The sequence below is a fragment of the Salminus brasiliensis genome, chromosome 7 (assembly GCF_030463535.1).
Source record: "Salminus brasiliensis chromosome 7, fSalBra1.hap2, whole genome shotgun sequence".
Lineage (NCBI taxonomy): Eukaryota > Metazoa > Chordata > Actinopteri > Characiformes > Bryconidae > Salminus > Salminus brasiliensis.
This window is the reverse complement of record NC_132884.1, coordinates 22,531,765-22,550,408: the sequence shown is the minus strand read 5'-3', so window position 1 is coordinate 22,550,408 and position 18,644 is coordinate 22,531,765. Positions and strand designations below refer to the sequence as shown.

Here is an 18,644-nt window from a genome sequence, read left to right as displayed (position 1 = left end):
TATGTTTGTAAATCAAATTTAACAACTGTAGATTTGGGGAAACGTAGCACCATGGCTAAGTGCTAACACTAAATGACTGAAGAAACATGACCATGCCATGCTTTAATCACCCCCTCCCAATACTGTAAAGGTATTCTTGAGGTTGTAAGAATCAAACTTTACAGGCTGTCAGTTTTTTTAAAAAGCTCCAAAACAAATTTCCAGAACTGGAGCACAAAATGTGAAGATTTCTGTTCTCAATGTTTATTCAGAGGTCTGGAAAATTGATCAAGGCTATCTGACAGCACACCTGATCCCCTTTAATAGATTCTGCAATGAATTCTGTATGCCTTATCCAAATAAGAAACTAGTCACAGAAATCAACAATCATGGTTTATTGAATAATCCAAACATGAGCGATGAATTTGATGGGACATGGAAAACACCCACAATTGCCTTCAAAACTGTCATATTTGGAAAGGAAGATCCATTACAAAAAATCTTACACAAGTTGTGTAAATTTGTATAGTAACTTTAGAGTTGGCACACTTTTTTGCAAAAAGAGGGGAAAAAATAAAAACTTGTACCACTTGACATTCAGTTCCATGAAAAAAAAAAGAAGAAACAGATGAACCAAAAAAGATCAACTATACAGTTCAAAACATCAGCTGGCTAACTCCTGAACTTTAGTGCACAAGCTGATAATATCAAGGCATGTTTCAGAAGGAGGCGATCCAGGTATCAGCCTACACATCCTAAGAGAAAAGGGCAGGTGGGAAGAGCGCAGAGACATGCAGCATGAGCATGCCAAATCCTCCGGCTCCCAGCTACCCTTTCAAATAAGAACAAGAGAGAGGAGAGAAAGAGCAAGAGAGAAAGTAACTGTAGCTATTTAAACAAAATAACTTTTTGTAGGGCTGAGAACTTATGCCAAATGTCCCACAGAAGTCTTCGTGTCCAGTATAGTGGGTGATATATCCAGTACAATGGGTGATATAGTGAGTATAGTGAGTGATTACCTGGGATCAAAAGTACCCATTCTTCATATGTATCTTAATGATATAAGATCATAAAGCTTGAGAAGGTTTTGGTATTACTGAGCACCATAGAGTGTACATTCAGTGTGCACGGCACTGTAGTGTCTGAGACTGAGATATCGGAGTTTTATGAAAGACAATGCAGGTGATCTACGAAATTCTGATTCACTTGTCACTACATATTGCTTAGCTGTTTGTTACACATTTACTACATTTCTTAGAAGATATAAAAAGAGACGGAAAAGCTGTTGAAATAGAAGAATGAAAGATGATTAGACCTGCCCTGTCACAGACACTAGAAAAGGTCAAGAGAGTAAAGCACTTTACTATTGCACAGAAAAGTAATTGGTACATTTTCTCCATCATTTAACACTGACATGTAAGCAAGACGTAAACTTGCACAGGGTATTGTTTTCCAATTGTGCTAAAGGTTTTTTTTCTAAAATATAAAATAAACCTGCTTGGATCAATACAAATATCAAGGCTATGTAAATATTTCAAGGGGTTCATTCCTAATGCATATTCCTTTCTCCTTCAGGCAGATGAATCTTCCTCTACATTTCCTCTATTCCTGTTACTTTAGCCATTTGTGAGTATTTGTGCATGACATTATGGTACCTTTATTCCACTCTGCTTTAGAGTTCAAGCTCCCAATAATCTCAGAACCTTGACTGCTTTCCTTTCCTTGTGCAAACCTAAAAAAGTACAATGTAAGGTTTTCCAGTGCTCCTTTGAAATGCATTTTGAAGTACCTGCATTTAAAGTAGTATGCAGGGTTGGCAGTAACATTTTCTTCCACATCCAGGCACATGTGTATTTTCCGAAAAGAAAAGGGAACAAACTCTTGAAAAATACTGGCACAGTAACTGAAGGCATTGAAAGAGAAAAATAATATTTGTGTATATATTAGGACATTAATCTGCATATTTCAAAATTGCACACATCCCTCTGTACCTTGAGTACAGACTAAACGACACTCTTAACAAACCAGCAATAAACCAATAACCAATCACACAGGCCGAACAAACACAAGCATTCCCCTTTTTGACTATGCCTGTGGTGGGTGAGCTTTGAGCTGGTCTTGGTGGGGTTGTGAGGGTTCCTCTCTCCCCTCTCTGCAGTATGAATGGCTCTCAGGAGTCAAGCGTCAAGTGTCAGTTGTCTCCTTCCTCCTCCTTCTCTTCTTCCGCCTCCTCTTCCTCCTCCTTCTCTGTGCTTAACAGGCTGTGCAGCTCTACATTTGAGAAGGTCCAGGTCTAGCAGCTGGACAGGCGCCGGTAAAAGTACATGTAGCCCAAGTCTTTTGGGGGCCTTTCTGACAAACATACTTTGTGATCGTTGTAAATTACCCATCTAGTACAAAAAGAAAAAAAGATGTTTTCATTAATTAATTACTCACACAATCTTCAGTTCTCAGACATTATGTGGGTTCAAACTAGGGGTGTAACAATGCATAGTAACAACATCATACTGCAGTGTGTGATGATGCTGTGCATTGTGGAGATGATGTGTGCAAATGCCTCGTGACAACGTTTCATTCTTTAGCTTTACGATCATCCATGATTTTAGTGTCAACTGCCTGCTTTGTCCACTGTCATAGATAACAATGTCAAACATTTGATAAAAGGTGATTTGTCCTTAACAACTGTTGCAAGGAAACTTACCTTCCCTCCTTTTTGATATGACATATGTAATGTCCAGACATTGTGGATGTTCCCATGTGACTTATGAAAGCAAAGAGTTCATACCCTGCAATAAAAACATATATATGAAATCCTCTGATGGTCAGAATTTGAACATAAACTTCAATGACAGGACTAAAGGTTAAGACTAAAAAACACCTTACCTATTTGTAGAAATATCTTAATACAGCCAATGTCACGAATGGGCTTAAATTTAAAAGTGACCTATAAGTCATGCAGAATTTTGGATATTTATTTTTCATTTACTGTTTTTTTTTTTTTTACTATGGAGGCACACTGCTGCCAAGCAATAGGAAAACACAAAAATCTTCAGCATGTTAATATGAAATCTTTTATTATGAGACCATATCTTGTTAGGATATGTTGTTAAATGACATACTCTACATGTCCAAATGTTTCAGAAACCCCTTCTAATGAATGCATTCAGCTACTGTACGTTGCACCCATTATTACACAGATGTGCAAATGTCAACATACACAACTTATCTATTCCCTGTAAAGAAGTGCTGCCAATAGAACAGGATTCTCTGGACTACATAAACATGAACCTATTGGCACCAAGTCAAATGTTAGGCATGAGCTAGAGGGGAAAAAGCTGTCCAGCATTGAGGTGTGGAGCAGTGGAACTGTGTTCTCTGGAATGATGGATGATGCTTCTATTTGATGGATGATGGATGATGCTTATTATTCCCGCCAATTATTTATTATTCTCTGTCTGTACTGTGTTGTCTGTCCGCACTTGTATTGTGTTGCACTTGTGTTTTGTATGCACTGTGTCTATGTTGCACCATGGTCCTGGAGGAACGTTGTTTCGTTTCATTGTGTACTCTGTATGTAGTTGAAATGACAATAAAACCCACTTGACTTGACTTGACTTGCTACATCCAATACTTTTGGGACTGTTTGGGGAGTTTGGGATGAGGTGAGAAGGTGATTATCTAACATCCTGACCTCACTAATGCTCTTGTCACAGTCAAATTCTCACAACAATGCTCCAAAATCTAGTAAAATGCCTTCACTCGACAGTAGTGACAGTTACTCCAACAACAAGGCATTTCATTATTATATTATTAGTATATTACTATATACTATATTATTATTAATATTATAATTAAGATTTCATGTAATTAAACTCTTATTTTTTTATGCTGAAGCTTTCTCTGTCACTCTGTCACTCACTGATGCTTGGTTAGGAAAAAAGCAACATCCAAGAGGTCTGATCAGTCCTGAGACTTAAGATTCCTTGGCTGCGTTTGAATACTTCTGAAGAAGCTATCTTTGCTGCTCATTGACACTAAGATTCTACAGTGACCTAAGCCAAGAATCTCAGTGAACTGCGCCATTGAGTCAACGCAATAGCCTGTTTGGCAGCCTACAGTTTATGACACTGGCACATTTTATAAAAACAAGATAATGTTTTTAAAACACAATGTCATAATTCAATTTTTTTCTATATTTTGAGACATAGTAACAAAATACTTATTACAAGATTTTTTGTCATAACTATATCTGATTTTTTCTATCTCATTATAGCAATATATTTTTCTCATAACATTAAGATTTCATAATTATGACATAAGATCTTGTAGTAATGGCATGCTAAAAAACATGATGCTTGGCAGCAATTTGCCTCCCTGTTTTACAACTGTACTTTACAGTTTACTGTGATGTTATGGTTTTTTAATATTTTAATCTCAGATTTTCATTTTGTCTTAAACCCTACTCAGACAAGAATAATTTACATGGGGTTTGACTTTTTTCACAAGAGCTTTTCTGTGTTCTGTATTTCTGTCTGGCTGGAGTTTTTTCCCTTCTCCTCTGAGAAAATGACGAGCCTAAATGACAATGTTTCACTGACCTCAGCAGTGGTCTGATAATTTTAGTCCCGCCTGGACTGACATCTCTGTGATTTTCCAGGCAGATGTCGTCCAGCTGCTATGCACCGCATTTAGTCTCTGAGTGCACACATCCGGCACAGATCCAATTCTTGGCCTAAGCCCCAATGCCCTCTTAAACTACACACTTTTGTGACACTGTTTTAGTGGTCAACAAAAGGGGCACAAGTGTTCAAGGGCTCGGAGGGTTCATGGCAGAACTGGTGACACTTACACCTAGAGTTACTTATTCTTCAATTATTGAGTCATTTTAGGATTCGTTAATGTGACAATTGTTCCAGAATCACAGTGGAACATGGGAAACTGACATCATGAAATGATATGAAGTGGATTTGAGAAAGGTGAACATTAAGTGCACACCCAACAGCCCTGCACATCAAACGAGCATTGTGAATGCGATTTGCAAGACTAGAAATGCAAGTAATGGGACAGAACACTTCCCGAATTGCAAAGCGAAAACGAACTGAAATTGTTGTTGGAACCTTGTTTCACCCTAAATTCAAATAAGAGCCAGTGTCTTTTTAACTGCTTGGATCCCATGTTGTGAATGGTGCAAAATCATGTGACCATGTAATGCAAACATTTAAGTACTAAACTTGCATGTCTTATAATTGCTATTAAATCAAAGCTGTCTAGATAGGAGTTTTAAAACGGGAAGCATATGCAGACAGCCCTGCGGCACTAATGATTCTGGTTTTAACTCAGCTCAGCTGAGTCTGGTCTGTCCGTGTGTGTGTGTGTGTGTGTGTGTGTGTGTGTGTGTGTGTGTGTGTGTGTGTGATACATATCCGGATAATACACAAAGACATTTAATCAGTGAGCACTTACGGCCTGGGCCATCTCGGACACGGGGACTGGACAGCTCCTGGTCTGGGGACAGAGTGGAGTCACTGTGTGCGTTGGCGTTTGAGAAGCTGGTGTCGTTGGGCTCAGTATCAGCCATATCTGACATGGCCTCGCTCTCCTCTTCACTCTCCGGGTGAGTAAAGATCCAGTCCAGCGCCCGCTCCAAGTTATTATTCTGTTAAAAACAAAAGATTACTTGTTAAAGAGGCATCTTAACCTTATTCGAATACTTTATGCAGTAGCCCATCAATGTTTCATCTTTTCCATGTCACAACACTTTTAACCCAAGTATTAAAGTCATCTTTTTTACAAGACAGCAGAACATTTCTCAACAACATAATCTAAGAATATCATTCACAGGCAAAAGGCCAAGCCCCTATCAACATTTCAGATCTTAATTCAGCTGCCAGCATCACTGCATGATCAGAAGCCTTGTTTAGGCTTTGGCCTTAATCTGTAAGAGGAGCCAGGTCAGAAGGTAAAAGTGGTCTGACACCCACTCATTTTTCTGTACCAGTGTGGGCTGTGTGTGTTGAAGACTTCCTTGTTACTGGGCTATTATTGGCCTATGTGCAAGAGCCTGCTGTTTCACACTCCCACCCCATCTCTGACTCTGTATGTAAAAAAAGCAAATAATCATGTAGTTTGAAGAACAAGGATGTTCTTGCCTCTTTTTCTAAAGTGATGAGTCCAAAAAGGGTGCAAGACAGTAAGCTAACTACAGAACGTGCGAAATCCATTTTAGGACTCATTCACTAAAGTGTTCTTTGAGCAGAGTTTTAGGAGCAATGCCATTTAAGAACCACTTTTGGTGCCCTAAAGAATCATGTCTGAAAAAGAACCTTTTAAAAATTCTATTAAATAAATTTAAGTGGTCTTCCTATAGCCTGTAGATTCATTAGTGCGCTTCATTAGCACGCTCATCAAAATCTATAGCATCCAGTTCGTTAGTCAACTTACACGCAGTTCCTAATGTTTACTGGATATTTTGATGTGTGTGCAGTTTTCATAAGTGGTGTAATCTACTTAAATAGAGGTAAATATTAGTATTCAAATTAGTATTAATAAGGATGCTTACTCACTACCATATAGGGAGGTATTATTAGTATATGATTAGTATTAATAAGTATTATAATATTAATAAGTATTATCATGCCATAATTGACTCTTTTAATACCATAGGGTTTGTCTTGGGGTTTACAGCACTTATTTCTACCACCTTGAACAGTTGCCTCTTAATGTAACTTTAATGAAGGCAGGAGATGTCTCATGACATAAGACCTCTGATCCCCTGATCCTAGATGTCACCACAGAACCTTTGTATTTAAACAATCATGGTTTCTGAACCCCCTCCTAGATTTATATAAGTTAGCCACCGAATATAGCTAGCTAGACCGAATTCTGGTGTTACACTCTTCTCTTTTTTTGATCCAAAAGCCTTAACATTATGTGGAGGTACACACATTAAGGACTAGATTTCAGCAAAACTGCTGGTGACAGCGCTATGTCACGCAATATGTGTCCTCAACAACAACCAATCAAAAACGTTTGTCATTCTCACCATTTTTGTGTGTGTGTGAGACAGCGTGGTCTCTGCATCCCTAACAGCACAGGAAAATGTCACACAAGTGATAAACCCTGCTTGCAATCCTTATTAATGAATGAGCAACTTGGTGGTGTGCTTTAAGAATCCGGCCCTAAAAAGGTTCTTCACACTCATACATCTCACTTACAACAAAGCTTCTTGAAATCAACTTTACTGGATGTGTATTTTGAGAATGGTTATTGGACATGTTGGCAGTTATACTTTCGAGACTTTTCTGCTCCATTAAAAGTCAACTGAAGTTGTATTTTGTCTGAATAAATAAAAATAAATACAAATATTGTGACTGCCAGGAATGTACTGAAAGCCCAAACTCCATGTGTATCATTGTTTCACATGTCATAAACACTGACCTGTTCCTAATCCACCACTGAAGACTTTTTAACCTGATTATTACAGTTTATGAAAGACCAACACAAATAACCAACCAAATGAAATGAGAATGCACAAATTAAATTACTGATCTTACACACTTCCTGCTATAATACACTTACTTTGATTCATGAGATGAACAGCATGTTAGAACATTATGAATCTAATTACTTGGCTAATTAGGACACAGGAACACAAAATATTAATATCAATAGAATGAACAATATATCAACATTACAAGAGGCTGATCAAAGCCGGAGGGCAGCCTAATCGGGTCTCACATGCTGATCCAGTGAGGAACAGAAGCAGCAATGACATGTCTAAACTTGCTTTTAGTCTGTGTAATTTGAGAATATGAGAACATAATTCAAGACTATTTAAAGACACACTCTGGTGGCAGAATCAAAGTTAAGTATGTAGAAGTATACAGGAGATGACCCATGCATCAGAAGTAAAACTGAAAAAAGAAGATAATCAATGCTTCAGGTTCTAGACTCTAATCTAATTAAGCCCTGACCCTTAACCTGCTCTTTTTCTTGAAAATGATTTTTCAATGCTGTTGTCACATTTATTTGAAATATTTGATATGTGTGTCACAAACTTCCACTTTGAGCAAGAAAACAAACGAACACAAATGTACCTGATGCTTAGGTGGACTTGTTACCCTAATGAGGCTAATCTGTTTCCTATCCTTAGTGACCCAACAGCTCCCTTTCACTCAAAAACTACTGCAACGTTTTACAGATAATAATTTACATAGAACCACAAAGTCCAATCAAGGATGTTTTGCCTTCTGAAGAAGGGTTCATCTTTTGAAGTGTTTGGTCCAAAAAAAGTTATGACACAGACCCTCAATGACTCACAATGCACTTTATACATAAACTGACACGTTCACTGAAACTCACAGTGCATCCAGTAACAAAGGCAGCATCAGCCTTCTGTTATATAGCAAAAACTCCACAAGCTAAGAAAAGTAGAAAAATGTAGAAAGTAGAAAATGTACCATGGACATGTAGACACTCTAGTAGCAGATTTTAATGAGTAAACGGGAAACAGGCCAAAGACTTATATGTCCAGGGACATGTTCAGTAAGATGGGGATGACGGAAATTAAGGCTTAAAAACAGCAAGTAAAGGAGCAACATCTGTTGGCTTTATCCTCATGAGGTATTCTGGTGCAAAACTGCAACAATGGTTTAGAGCAGTATTTATGCTGTTTCTGACCAAATGTCACTAAAAACCACATAGCCCAACTATTTCAACTATTCTCTGTCTCAGAATTCAGCTATTCAACTCACAACTGCAGGAGTTGCATTAGCCGTTTTGAGGAAGGAAATGCATGAGGCTGAATGATTTTGTCTGGGCTTCCATATTACATTTCAACTCCTTGGAGGTTAAAAAAACAAAATGTTGCCAGCATGGATATCCCAGGGATTGATTAACAGCTTAGAGGTTGGTTGCTCTTCCTCACTTAGACTTGAGCACATGTATATGTTATCCTGAATTTTATTAGTTTCAAACTTTTGCTAGCACAGGTATCCCAACGATGGATTAACAGCTTAGTTCAGTTATGGTTGCTATCCTTTACTTACTTACCTACTGACTAATGTTTTTAATATTCTTTATGTCTTCTGTGTTTTATGGGTGTATGTTAAGCACTTTGAATTGCCACTGTGTTTAAATAGATGCTATACAAATAAATTTGCCTTGCCTTAATGATTACGCACTCCTCAGGGATGTACTACAATATCGGTACCTTTTGTGGTCAATAGCTTTCCTAAACATGTTAGAAAGCATAAAAAAATAAATCAACCTTGCTTTCCTGAGTGTGTACATTAAACATAATACATAAAGTCAACAGTTGTGTGCTGACAATCCACAAAACATTTTGCTCAGAATACTCACTGTGACTTTGAGGGCCCGGATGGTGTGGTGTCTGGGGAAGCCCATAGAGGTAAGGATGGCAATGCTCTCCTCAGGCGGCTGGTTGTCCAGCGGGGTGGCAGTGGGGAGGCTGGGACTAGGTAGGTCAGGCTCCATGTACGAAGGAATTGCGAGAGGCTCAGCAAAGTCTGTAGAGAATGCAAAAGGTCTAAGTAAAGGCCATCTGTCAATGTGAACGGTTTGCCTGCATATTTACATCTGCACAGCAAACATATGCATTGAGTGAGCTGCTGCTGAGAACCATGTGCAGAATGTAATATGGCCTGCAGTCAGCTACATGTGTTTTATTTATCTCACATCTAAACACAATTTACTTAGATTGAAGGAATACATTTGGTCCATTTATTTGCTGTTTGTCATTTCACTTTGACAAAATCTGAATCTGTTTTACATTGTATCAAATTTTGATGATAAATAGACCAGATACTGAAGGCTGACCCAATTGGAAAGGCTCATATTTTAGTGGATGCAAGATAGGTGTTCATTTTAAAGATTATATAACTTAATGGTACTGGACAATCACACTCCATGCTTCCTATTATGTTATCAGTGGAAGCATGTACAAAGAAAAAAAAAACTAATACAGTACCCTGTGGAAAACCTTAAAGTATATCATGCTCATTGAAACAATGCTCAGCTAGTCTAAAAACGACCTTTTACCTTTAAAGTATACATATATCAAACCAGTTCCAGAGTTCCAGAAACACCTACTCAAACAGTTAATAGGATTATCATTATCTTCGATATCAAGGACAGTAATGTTCCTTGTACTGGTAAGAAAAGAATGAAATCAATATTGTGTTTCTTTAGCAAAGGCTAGATTATGCATTATATATATATATATATATATATATATATATATATATATATATATATATATATATATATATATATATACACATACATACATACATACACACACACACACACACACACACACACACACACACACACATACATACATACATACACACACACAAAATACTAAACATATGACAATAAAATAACATTAATTAATAAACGTAATGATAATTCTACTGCAGGGGAACTGAATTAAATTGAAGGGAATTGAATAGGAATGTGTCTATTTCTTCCTTTTAATCCACCTCTTTATTTGTGTCAGTTCATTGATTTAGCCCAGTTTTAATATTTTACCTAAGTACCATGTTGAAAAAGAAAACAAAAGCTTAATATTTATTTATTTTTGCCATTATTAGTGAAAAATCAGTAATAAGGTCTTAGACAGAGCCTTAAACAGAAATGTATCCTTAAAAAGTACAAATGGTGCTCACACACACAATATTGCAGTTCATCCAACAATAAAAACAGCACTGTGCTTCTTTTAGAGATTAATATTTAACTTAGTGTTTTACTAAGGGGAATGTGGATACGTGCACATCCTAAATTGTGGAGGCAGATGTTAATGTAATAAGTTAAAATGAACAGAGCCTCTAAATATCAATGAGACTTTAAGTAAGACTGTATTAGGTATGAGAGGCTCCTGAAAAGGATTTGTACATTTTTATAGACATATCAAATTTAGGAAAAACAATCAATTCAGCAGCACGTTGACTCTCTAGGAGTGACGTCTGACACCTCTGTGAAAAACTGAAACCAGATCTCACACACACAGAAAGATGTCTACAACCTGAAATAAATACAGCGCAGACAGTCAGTACGCTCATGTGACAGAAGCTGAGTGGTCCAAAGTTAGAGAACATGCTGAAACCCAGGCCTGGCTGCCAGAAAGGTGTTTGAGCTCTAATGGGGTCAAGCCCTCCTGGGATGTGGCTCGTGTTTGTCTGGGCCAGTATTGGCTCTCAGGTGACTTCTTAACTGGGGCAGGAGAGTGAGGAACGCAGGTGGGCAGAGCCCAGCACAAAGGTGACACAGAGGGATGAGAAGTGCACCACAAGAAGGGCTTTCTTTTACAAGGCCGTGAATGATTAATGACAACACAACACACGAATGCGGAAAACAATGTACACTGGTGGAGTTATTCGTAAGTTATGGCAGTGAGGAATGCAAGTCTGGAACCACTGGTGGTTTCGTGGAGCATAAAAGTTCCTCACCCTAATGTGTAACAGCTGTATTTGTAGTGTACAACTGATTACCTTAGTTCAGTATTCAGTTACAGTAAAACCTGTTGGTCAATTGTGAAATTCTATTAGTAAATGTTTATGCAAAACACATGCATGTTGACGACTTTTATGAATGTTCCAGTCAAAGGTCTTTGCAAAATGAGATGTATTTGCAAAATGAGATGTAAATCTGCATCATTTTTATGCAGATTTCCAGACGGAATAATCAGTGGTTATACTAGCGGTGGAGTTTTAACAAACTCGTGTTTGATTACACATGGACATCAGGGATGCGCTCGATCTCAAAATGTTGTGTGCGGTTTTGCTATGGTTTCTGAGTTGAGCAACACATTTTGTCAAAACGGTGAGAAACGAGATCTGTGGTATGTTTCCTCTTGCCTGATGTGTGTCTCAGCTGTGTCACCCAATCAGCAGCTAGAGGCAGGCACAACGGATTCTAATAAATTCCTCTACAAACGCACAATATGCAAGAAAGTCTTCAATGGTTCACAGTTTCTGTTTAAATATGCATTTGGCTACATTTTGGAAGACCTGAATGCAATCCAGAAAACCTCAGGGGGATTTTTGAGTGTGCTGCTTCAAAAGAACAGCTTTGATAAAACTATGTCTAATCCTCAAATCTGTATTGCAAGAGTGTAATCAATGTAGCTTTGAACGCATGTTCATATAGCCACTGTTCTGAAACATATTGTTGATATTTGAAGGTGCGATACATATTTAGACAGAGGTTATGTTGAAAACACTGGAGTGTTCTTAGCAGCAATTCCTTTTAAGAGAAGCCTTAGTCACTCTGAAAAGTAACATAATAGGACATAGGACATGCAGATAAACACCATGGTAAAATGTATGCAAACTAGTAACAAAACAGTAAATGGCTGATGTGGGGATCTAATTTTTCCTTGATTTTTTTTTCACAGAATTTGAAAAAGTGAAGTCAGCTGTCCTTTCCATTATGTCAAAATATTATGATAAATGGACAATTACAAATTGACATCCAAAATGACATTGAATTAAACCTTTTGAATTCCACTAAATTTCCAATTTGCAGATACAATGTTTTGTACAAATGGTGACAACATGATTTTGTGCAACGTAGCATAAAAAAAGTCTCATTCAACCCTACCACTATTAATGTGATCACCCACCACACTAGTTAACAAATACAAAAGCTATACTACAGCAACTGAGAGAAAATAGAGCAGAATCCTCCCACCAACAGTTACATCCATCTGCTTCTTATGATGTCAAGGTTATTATTATTATTATTATTATTATTATGTTAATTCAGTTAGTTTAATATCCACTTTTACTTTCCTTGTTTTAGTTATTTTTTTACTTTGGTTTTATTATATGAATTTTATTACATTGTTTTTATTACAAGTTCATTTCAATTGTATTGAATATTTGTACCTTTTTATCTCTTAATTCTGGTTCTATTTATTTAAAATCTTCATTTTTTTCCATTTCAGTACTCTTTTAGACTTCCATTATTTTGATTATATATATATATATATATATATATATATATATATATATATATATATATATATATATATATATTTCTTATATATATATGATCCCTTTTATTGTAAATGCTTGGCTACACTGAAAATAAGGTTCACCCTTAATACATTTCAGAATGAAAACAAAGGCTGATTGACTGATTTGATTGTAATATATTGAAGGGAGTGGTAAGCCCTGACTTCCTGTCCTTCTGCCCCCCCCTCCCCCCTCCCCTCCCTTAGTGACAGCAACAGAACCAGCTATAAAGCACAATCTTCATTTCTGGAAGCGTGAATAAATTAGCTTGCAAAACCACAGGCTGCTAATCAACCGGTTTGCTTCAGTGAAAAATAGCTACAAGCTGCTTTCCTGATTAATTGCTCTAGTGCTTCCACATACAGTGTACACAAGTGATGTCCCTAAGAGGAGATGCTGATGTCGGACAGCACACTGGAGTCTTACCTGGCTCCTCCATGTGAGCAATGATCCAATTAAAGGCCATTTCAGCTCCCATGTTCCCAGTGTAGTACACCGCCTTCCGGCAAGCCTCCAGGGGAAAGCCCATCTCAGCCAGCTGCATCACGGAGGACTCATCTATTTCTGGAGCTGAGGAACAAGTCAAAGAAAGAATGTTGTACAGTCTGCATGGAAAGCTCACATTGAAACTAAGCAGCCATGTATGTTTTCTCATCGGGCCTCGTTAAAGGAACGCTGAGGAGGAACTGCCACAGGAATCTCATTGAGGAGTTACCACTCAAAAAGTACATCTGGAAACTAATTAGATACAAGTTTTTACTTTTTACCTTGAATCATTTGTCAAATCAGTAGAAAAAAAAACAACACTTACATTCCAAAGAATTATTCATTGAGCTGTCTGGGAAAAGGGCAAAAAGAAGAACCTGCAGTTAGGTCAAATTAATAAAAAAAAAACAAATCACATTCATCTATACAATGTGACACTTATGTGAAACCAAAATGCATGAATTTATATCTTTTCTATCATAAAAATAAAAAAAAATCTCATATCTCCAAAAATGGCAGATGGGGCATTTCTAGTGGTTAATTTATAGTGAAAGAAATGCACAATGTAAAGGGCAGCTGACAAATGGTATAATCTTTTAACTTTCTAAAATTATACATTAATGTAAAGGGGTTTTTGTGTGTGTGTGTGTGTGTTCTACACATACTTCACCAACACAAATATTAAGACATATAAGGTCAAAGCCTTATTTTTAAACCATTTAAAAATAATGCCTTGTGAACCAGATGTCTGGTTCCAATCACCACCCTGGTGATAATTTCAGAGTCCTTAATTGTCTCAAGAACAAAGCACTTCACAACAAACCTCTCTGAATTACTTTTTTATAATGCTTTAATTATGCAGAAACTTCAGTGAAAAAAAAAAAAAATCAGTGGAATTCCTAATTAAATACAGTATTTGTAAGTTAGATCTGCTGCCACAGCAGTAAAAAGACAAGCTTAAATACATTACTGGTACATCTCTGTACAGATAGACAAATACATAAATACGCTTTTATACAAATATACGCAATCTTACCTCTTGTGTCCTCAGGAACGACAATAGGGGGGGTAAGGTCAGGGAGCTCTTCTTCACCTGCTTGTAGCCCCATGCCCCGGAGCCGGTTCAAGTCCAAAAAATCAGGCACATCGACTGAAACATCTGTGACAACAGAATAGAGAGGATATGAAAGATTCTCTGTGGAATAAAAATCCTACCTTTGTTTCAAATGAGAAAAATACAAAATGCACTGAGTCTCAATTGAAACAATAAAAGCACAGAGTCACAGTGCCCTCTGCAGGACAGAAGAGTCACTGTCTCTACAAAGTATGAGTGAATAACTATTGCAGACTTTCAGCAAGTTGTATTGCTCAAGTGCCTTTGCAGCATGTGATGGGTCTGAATTGCACAAGAGAACATGTGATGGACACACGCAGATGCCAAACATTATGCAAGAGAAACACTGATCTGCTTTGTAAGGTGCTTAAGGGACAGGGGGCCCAGGGTGGCCAAAAAGGTGAGGGGGATTAAGTGATATAAACATAGGTATCTCTTGCAAACAAACATGGTGCCTGCAAAAACATTAGCACAACTTTAGTACACACCATCATTCTCATCAAAATAAACACTGAAGTGCAACAAAAAATACAAGCAAATATACACACCTAATTTTTTTGGAACCCAATCAACTCCAAATGTGAACTTTTTGAGCTGCACAACCATGTAGTCAGGAAAGGTTGCAAAACGGGATGTCCTTAAAAAAAAGAAAAAAAGAAGGAACAATAATCTATCATTTAAGACACCAAATATTTAAGTTTGTATAGCAAAAAAAATCTGAGTGCTTTAATAATAAACACTTAATTTTATCCATTTTAAAATCAATACAGATCCAAATGCCTTTTTCTGTATAGATCCTAAAGTACCAATATTATGGAAAACAAAGATCTCTGTGCTGGTCCATGTTTTGAAGTACTGGAAATGATGCACATTCACTGCTTTTGTGAAATTACTGTTTTTGTGTTGGTCACAAAACTTCATATTCATCACATATATTCATCTTTTCAGCCTACAGCAGTTAGGCTCTGCTTATGAATGCTAAAGTATTTCAGTATGGCCTGCAATGAGTCATATTACAAGCAATAACAGGGGTACATATTTGTGTCTCAAAGGTACTGTAACATAATCACTTGTTTTATTCAAATCTACTTCTAATTCTACAGGATAAAAAGGTTGTCAATCAGTCATGAAAAAAAATATCTAGACTAATTTTGCTAAATAAATCCAAATTAAGTGTCATCAGTAAAGTTCAGCAAAAAATACAATAACAAAAAAAAAATAGAAGATGGGTCCTCAGGATTCTGCATGATTATTTAATATAAGCCAAATAAAAATAAATCAAAGCAATATATTTCATTTAAGTCATTTTAAAAATCTGTGCATGGTTTTCCATATCGGTTCAGCCTGTCCCAGGCTTTGGACCAGAACCTTGCTTACTTCACTCCAGCTGACTTGGCCTGCAGTGCAGAACTCCAGAAGTCTGGAACATTCTCAGGCTCAGTGAAGGCCTGCAGGCAGGCAGTGAAGGGGACACGTGCCCTCACTGGCTCTGGAGCAGCCCGCATGTTCTCCTCAGCCTCCTTCCGCTTTACTTCATATGCTATTAGCTCCTCTGCAAAAACAACAGTGCTAAGTTCCAACAAACCCCTAATATTCACCAAACAATCTTAAAATACTATGGGATTATATGCATGTTTTGAGTACTAATTATAGGACTAATAACAGACACTGAATTTTGGCTAAATATTTCTTGACAAACTGACCAACAGAGAATTTTGTCTGTTTTATTGTTTTATTTAAAACGTTTTCCTTCTCCTATACAGCTACTATTAATAAGCGCTTCCTATGACAGCGACAAGACAAGTGAAAAATTAGGTTTCTGACTTTAAATACACTGTAGATAATAAACTGGTGTTCATGTAATTTTCTGTAATGACAAATCACAGTATATATGCATATGCAAATGTATAATGTGGTGTGTATTACCTCTGTTGGTGGCAGCCTCAATGGGCACAGGAAGCTGCATAAGGTAGTCCACTCTTTGGTTGTAGCGCACCTTCTGTGACTGACAGCACTGTACACGCTCCTCTACGATGAACCGGAACACATCACTGGGGTTCTCGGATCCAGCACTGTTCCTCTGCAAACACAAACATTACAGTACAGACAAGCCCAATTAAACAGGTGCGAAGGATCATAAACACTATAGACATCATCATACATTATCATAGAAACCAACAATTATTACCCACATTATACACACAGTACATGTTATCGTAAACAAACTTCACACATACTTCATACACGTTGTGTATTCCACATCATAATATACAGTACAGGCAATATACAGTACTGTGCAATGGTCAGACGTTATTTCATCCCTAGTCACAATGCCCACATAGTTTTGTAGCACCAGGAACAGAACAGCAAACATGTATTTAATAGAAAATACATATAACCTCTAATGTTTTAAATAGTGCCTGGCTGCAAACCTCCAGTGACGGGTCTTATTACATTTTTCCACACCTCCAAAGTTCAGTCTTAGAAGTTGGTTGAATTCCAGATGTTGCGCTCACCATCCAAGCAAGCCCAAGCACATTTGTTGACATAGAGGTCTGGACTTTGGGGTGATCAATCCATTGTTCTGAGAACACCAGAATCTTCAGCAGTTTGAGTTTCTTATTTTTTGTCTGTTGCTTTTCTCAATTTACACTTCTTGACCAAATCCATATCCTTTCAGACACACAGTACTGAACTGTCTTCTCATAGTGGCAGGATGGGCAGAAACATGGATGTTTTTAGATCTGAAGTGACACTGGAACTTGATTTCCTCCACTCTTCCAAAAGTAGAAGTACTAAGCTGTAAGCTATATAAAGAGGTCATAACGTGTGGAAGTTAGAAAGGGGTTTAGAAAGAGCTTAGATAGTCTTTGACAGAGGCTTTGTGATCAATATAATGTCTGTTACAAACCTGGAAGTATTCTGGAAGCATGAAATAGCAGATCTTTAAATGAAAAGTTCAGTGAGGGCCTCTTGCAAGGAGTTACAGCAGTCTATCTATTCTGAGTCCTTACAAAAATACACCAGCTATATTTCTCCTCCAACAGGACTGAAATACCAGTGCAGGGTGGCCAGATAGCAGGCCGAAGGGCAGTATAAGGGCTCCTCACTGTCCACCACCCCACAAATAAGTCTGGCCAAAGATCTTAGCAGTGCGATCTTAGCACTCTAAAAGACAATATTTCCGCCTTGTCCTTGTGAGGTTCACCATCTTATTATGCACATTTTATGCACACTGTCAGCAGACAGTAATTCAATTAACCACACTATGTAGATATTGATACGCTTTTCTATGTAATAATCAAATATATTGTTTAATGAGCTTCATATACAATGTGCTATGCTATAAAAAGGCCCTAACAACACAAGTATTTGCTTTTGTGGTCACTAAAAGGACATTTTAAGGCTGCGAGTTCAATTCTGGACATGGGTCATTCAGACGAGGTAAATAGGAAGCATTATCTAGGCGGTGTAACTGATAGGGGGCTCTAAATTTAGCTTGGTTGAGAAAGTCACTTAAGAGCACAAGTGTATGTCTGGCAGCGCTGGGTGCAGGAATGCTGCTGAGAAGTTTCCTCTGAAACAAGAGCCAAGCAACAGAAAGAATGCTCTCAAACGTCAGACAAACCCTGGAAACTACTACACAGTTTCATCCCACAGAAACTGTGACAACAACCTTTTGCTGTTTGGCCACCTGAATTTCCATTCGTTATTAATAACCTCCCCATCTGCCTTTAAAAACATCATAGTCTTTGGTGCTATGACACAAGATATTGCTGCAAACGCCTTAACACTTTACTGGAAGGCCACTTACATAGGGACTTCATTAGACATTCATAAAACAATACCAAGATAATAAAAATTCATTTTCAGTTTCATATAGTCCATAGAAGATCTTTTCTTTTCCTCTTTTTTTAAAACCTCATTTGTCCTTCCCAATTTAGAAATACCAATTGTCTAAACCAGTGCTGAACCCTGGTCCAGGTGGCACCCTGCCCTGCACATTTTAGTGGACTCACTACTAA

The 18,644-nt window shown here is 37.5% G+C and overlaps 2 protein-coding genes across 4 annotated transcripts in view; one reads left to right on the top strand and one right to left on the bottom strand.

Moving 5' to 3' along the window:
- tmem131 (transmembrane protein 131) overlaps positions 1-18,644 on the top strand; it is a 389,736-nt gene that overhangs the window by 286,554 nt on the left and 84,538 nt on the right. The window lies entirely within an intron of this gene.
- Positions 376-18,644, bottom strand: part of usp13 (ubiquitin specific peptidase 13) — a 31,521-nt gene continuing 13,252 nt past the window's right edge. For all 3 annotated transcript variants that reach the window (XM_072684151.1, XM_072684152.1, XM_072684153.1), the window contains exons 12-21: positions 16,546-16,699; positions 15,997-16,171; positions 15,168-15,256; positions 14,542-14,664; positions 13,831-13,857; positions 13,446-13,589; positions 9,340-9,506; positions 5,443-5,635; positions 2,681-2,765; positions 376-2,369 (exon numbers count right to left, since the gene is read on the bottom strand). In XM_072684151.1, coding sequence (XP_072540252.1) covers positions 2,273-2,369; positions 2,681-2,765; positions 5,443-5,635; positions 9,340-9,506; positions 13,446-13,589; positions 13,831-13,857; positions 14,542-14,664; positions 15,168-15,256; positions 15,997-16,171; positions 16,546-16,699 — 1,254 coding nt within the window. In that variant the 3' untranslated portion in view covers positions 376-2,272. The remainder of the gene's footprint in view (positions 2,370-2,680; positions 2,766-5,442; positions 5,636-9,339; positions 9,507-13,445; positions 13,590-13,830; positions 13,858-14,541; positions 14,665-15,167; positions 15,257-15,996; positions 16,172-16,545; positions 16,700-18,644) is intronic.